The 5,266-nt window shown below is 35.2% G+C and overlaps 1 protein-coding gene across 1 annotated transcript in view; it reads left to right on the plus strand.

Moving 5' to 3' along the window:
- The window catches only part of LOC109376250 (coiled-coil domain-containing protein 170-like), a gene marked incomplete at its 5' end in the record, with an annotated part of 17,822 nt that overhangs the window by 11,179 nt on the left and 1,377 nt on the right, over positions 1 to 5,266 (plus strand). The window contains one exon of the mRNA XM_019632107.1: positions 2,798 to 3,025. Within this exon, the coding sequence (XP_019487652.1) occupies positions 2,798 to 3,025 (228 nt within the window). The remainder of the gene's footprint in view (positions 1 to 2,797; positions 3,026 to 5,266) is intronic.

Raw genomic sequence — 5,266 nt, forward strand, 5'->3', positions numbered from 1 at the left:
ACATCTGCCATGTTTTGTCTGTTCACTCGTCTGGTGATGAATACCCCAGTTACCTCATCTTTCTGCCACCACAAACAACGTTGCTAGGAGCATCCCCGTACGGGTCTCCGTATGGACCTGTGAGAGAATTTCTTAGGGATGTTTACTTGAGATTGAACCTGGTAGCTCATAAGACATGCACACTTAATTTGACTAAATACAGTGAGATGGCTCTCCCAGAGCAATAGTCCCACCAGAGATACAAGAGGGCTCTTCAATCTCCACATTCTTGTCATCTCCTGATATTAACCAGCTTCCTAATTTTTGCCATTCCATCAGGTATAAAATGATTGCTAATTTAATTTGCATTTCTCTAATTATTAATGAGTCGGAGCATTTCATTTATGTATGTATGTATGTATGTATGCATGTATGTTATAGTCTTTGGGCTTTTTAGTGTTTGCTCATTTCTTTCCTTTGCCCATTTTGCTGTGTGGATTCCTGTCTTGTTCTTGTTGATTTCCAGAACTGTGCACACGTTTTCCTCATCCTGTTCAGGCACTAAGACTCCATGACAGGTCACCTGTCCATGTGGGCTCTCGTCTCACCCTGGTCAGGCTCTCAATTCCTCCGCAGGGCAGCTTTCCTCAGAGGACACTTCTGTCGCCCAGCTTGGACTCTGTAGGCCTGCTGTGAGCCACAGCTTTTCACTTCTCATTCTGGTGTAGCTGCCTACCTTATTTTGCCCCGCTAATGGCTTTAGGACTGGATTGTTCAGAAAATAAGGGGAAGGAAAGGAAGAGACTAGGAAAAATAAAAGCACTGGTTTATGGTTAACCTTTCAAGTATCTTGGTAACAGCACTTATATAAACCATAATTTTTCTGTCAAGAACTACATTAGCTTTGTCCCACAAATATTGACATGTACTGTGTTCCTTTAATTTTAAATATAGGAATACGTTTTTCATTTTCCAAATGTATGGGATTTTGAAAAGAATTATATTTTATTCCAACATAGCAGAAATATGATATGATCCTTGGTAATTTATTGTGGCTTCCTCCATGGCCTAATACTTGGTCTATTTTGGTAACTGTTTCACGTGTGCTTATAAAGAACGTGTTCTCCTTGTTGGGTGTAAACTTCTGTATTATTCACATGGTTTAGATTGTCAGTATCTCTGATTATTTTTGTTTCCTTGATTCTGGAAAAGGTATACTAAATTCTCCAAGTATAATTTTTGACTTATCCATTTGTCCTTGCAGGTCTGTCAGTTTTAGCTTTATGGGCTCCTGGAGCACAAGCACTTATGATGATCTTTTGCTGACTTGTTCTTTTAAGCACTATGAAACATTTTCTTTTCTTTGCCCTTTATAAAATACTGCTTTACAGTCTCCACTTTCAGAAATTATGGTTACCAAAGCAATTTTCTGTTGGTCCATGTTTGCCTGACTGTGATATATCTTTTTATCCTTTTATTTTCTGCCTTTCTCTGTCTTTGTGATTAAAGACAGTATATAATTATATTTTTTAAATCCAATCAGAGGGTATCCAATTGGTGAACTTAACACATTTACATTTATTGCAATTAATTTCCATATATTTTAATTTCCTTTTACTGCTGGTTTTAAAGTTATATATCCTGTTTTTATTCTTATGCTGGTGTTCTTTAATTATGAGCCATACTCTTGTTTACTTAATATTTACAAAAATGTCATGTCCCTTAGTCTCTGACCTCAGCCCCCAATTATGTTGTTATTCTCTAAATTTTAAATTCCTGGATTGTTAGAATGAATATATTTTCTCTGTTTTCTTTTACTTGGTCCTAATTATTTTTAGACAACCACTAAACTTGACCAAGGTATTTTATCACCCTGAGTTACATATCTCTTGCAGCATCCTCCTGGGTTTTTCTCCTTATTTGAGCATTTCTACAAGTTTTTGACAATTGGATCTTTGTCTGGCAAACTTTCTGACACCACATGTGCCTGATAACATTTTTATTATACCCTTAGATTTTAATGACAATTTGGCTGAATATAACCTCTAGTTTCAAAGTTTCTTCATGAAATTCTTTTAAACTATCTCCTTGCATCCCCTGTTACTGTTGAGAAGTCTGATATCAATGTGATTCTTTTTCCTTTGTAGGTGATCTACTCTTTCTCTCAGGAAGCTTTTAGAGTTTTCTCATTTGCTTTGATGTTCTTAAACTTTGTTATAATGTGCTTAGATATATGGTTTTTCTTTATCTCTCTTGTTTGGCACTTTAAGAACTTTTTGTCTGTCATCTGTCAAATTTTATCATTTATTTCAATATTTTCCCCTCTCCATTTATTTTCTTTTTATTTTTTTTCATGCTTCTCTTCGTTTTCTATGCTCTCTCCTTCTGTGATGCATATCTGAAGGCTAAAATTTTAATTCTATTCTTCATTTTTTGTATGATGGTTAATTTCATGCATCGGCTTGGCTAGGTTATGGTGCCCAGATGTTTGGTCAAACACCAGTCTAGATTTATATTTTAGATGTGATTAATATTTAATTCAGAAGACTTTGAGTAAAGTAGATTACCCTCCATAATGGTGTTATTAATAATAAAGTTGTCTACTTAACTGTCATCACTACTCAACGAGTCATCACTTTTATTGTGATATTTTATTTTTTGGACTAGTTTAATAATGCATATTTATGGTAAAAAATATTTTACTTATGTAAGTATTGTTAAGTCTGCAATTTATCAGTCTAGAGTATATCTTATAGTAGTGTAGAGCATCATATTAAAACACAACTTCTTTATTTCAACACTGTTGCTTTCTTCAAAGGAAAACTCCAGGACTAAGAATTCCCAGACAGAAGAACACAACAAGATGTTTAAACAGCTAGAGAAAGACAACAAGCAACAAACATTATTGAGAATTAAGCAGAATTTGCAGATTGCTACAAATCAGAGATTAGAGGAGGAAATTCAGAAACTTCAGAAACAGCTCAGTGATTTGAAATTGTCAAATAAAAATATGAAAACCCAACTGACAAAAGTAAATGTCCTTAAAGTAAGTAAAGGAAATGAGGCTTACAAAAATGCACTTAAACTTTGTTATGGTCTGTTAATATTTTAGCTGCATGTTTCTCACTGAACTTAAAAAAAAATTCACATTAAAATTATTTTACATACATTCAAAAGAATAGATCATATTAAAGCATATATAATAATAAGCTTTGATGCCTGCAAATCTATCACTAATCTTTAAAAAAAAGCTATTATCAATCCCATGTATTCCCCTCTCTATTCCTCAAAGGTAACTTCTAGATTCCTTGCTTTTTATTTTAGCCTTACTTTTGTCTTTCTTGTTGGGGTAATAGTTAAAAGGTTTAGTCATTTGTGGGGCTCCTCTCTGGACCTTCTCTATTTCAAGCTTCAGTTATAATATTTCAAACATACATTTTATGTCTTAAATCACAGGTGCCCTACTTATTTATCAACTTTTTTATTGCCAGTTTACCAGCAATATTTCTCTTACTTCAGAGCCAGTTATTTTCTATATTTCTATATTTAACTAGCACAGACTGTAAGACTTTTGAGGACATGGAACACTTATTAAACCTCTTTAAAACACAAGTGCCTAGTTTATAAAAGTGTTCAGTGATGAGTATGATGGTGGAGAAATGTCCTCTTAACTCATAAATTGTGGAATTTTTTTTCTTCTCCATGTATCTACCTCTTAAAAAACAAAAGAAGGAATAGAAGCATGATTATCACATGTCATGCCGGCCTATTTAGATTTAGAAGAGATCTAATCACAGTCGTCTCCATTTGCCCCAACCTTTACCTCACACCCTCACAGGACAAAACCATTGAGAAGCTCAGGCAATCTTTAACAAAAGTTGAAGCAATGAAAGCGAAGGCAGTTATGGAAACAGATAACTTGAAAAGTACATTAGACCTGGCCAAGCAAGAGGCAAGACGGGACAAAGACAGGGACCGTCAGATGTTAGACGCTGTCACTCCTGAGCTCTGCAAACCAAAGGGCACACTTGAAGAAGTATCAGAACGACAGCAAGAGGTTATTATTATTATTATTATTATTATTATTATTATTATATTACTATATTAAGATTCTTTAAGTTGAAGCGATAAACACCCACCTCAACTTAGACTCTACCTAGCTTAGACAAAAGGGAATTTATTAGCTCATGGAATCGAAGGGAGCTGAACAACCAGAGCTCTGAGAGGGCAGAGATGCACCTGGGCCCCAGGATGAGCACCTGGAAACTTCTGAGGCCTTTCTCGTCATCTCGACATCTCTCTGTGTGTCACCTTGTCTACCTGATTGACAGCCACAGAGTTTTATAGTTAGAATTTCTGTGACAAGAGAGAGAATCCCAAGAAAGGATCTTCATAAGCCCGGTTTAGGCCTATCCTTGGTGAATTAACAGTGGCGAGGGAGGGAATATATGATTATCTTAGCTTAGGTTTGTGTGCACACCTATTGACTAACCAAAGACAGGGAGGGTAGGCATCTGAGCGAATGGAAGTTCAGGGCAAACCATGTGGGGCTGGGTCACTTGCTTCTAAACTGGCTTCGGTTTTCACTATATTTATAAAGCAGATATTTTAAGAGAATTCTTAAAAGCCTAATAATTTGGGGCTATTGTGGGATTATATGTCACACATCCATGTATTAGTTGCTTAAGGAATATGTAACTTTCACCAATTATTTCAAGAGTCTTAAAACATAAAGTCATAACATTGTTTTGTTTTTTCTTTAACCTCTGCATATTCACTTTCTTGATTATTTTTATTCTTCTCCTCAGTGTCCCTTATTATGTTTTCTGTCAGATCTCTTCTCCTTCGGTCACTTTGTAGTTTACTCACTTCTGAGATGATTGTGTCTTGTTCTTGCCTGAGTTCAATCATTACATTTTCGTTATCCTGAGGCATCTTAGACATCATTTTTTGTCCACTGCTATTCTGAATTATTACGTTTAGAAAGGTGTTTTTGTACCTTGTGTCTGCAAATCCTTGTCTAATTGCTATTTCATATCAAGTGTTGTGTCAAACATGTTTCCCCTGTTTCATGGCCGTTTTTTGGGGGGAGTATTTTCATCACCTCAACAGTTTGCATGATACTGCCTTTCTATTTTCTCCTTTAAATAAGTTTGTATGAATATTATTTGCCACTTATCTATTCACTTTAAAATCCCTTTTATTGCCCTGCCCTCTCAATTTCAGATATTTCTACTTTAGAGCAGTTAGGGGGCAGGGTTTATTTACTATGTTTCTTTTTTTTTTT

Source organism: Hipposideros armiger, unplaced genomic scaffold, assembly GCF_001890085.2.
Source record: "Hipposideros armiger isolate ML-2016 unplaced genomic scaffold, ASM189008v1 scaffold_1074, whole genome shotgun sequence".
In the NCBI taxonomy this organism is placed as follows: Eukaryota; Metazoa; Chordata; class Mammalia; order Chiroptera; family Hipposideridae; genus Hipposideros; species Hipposideros armiger.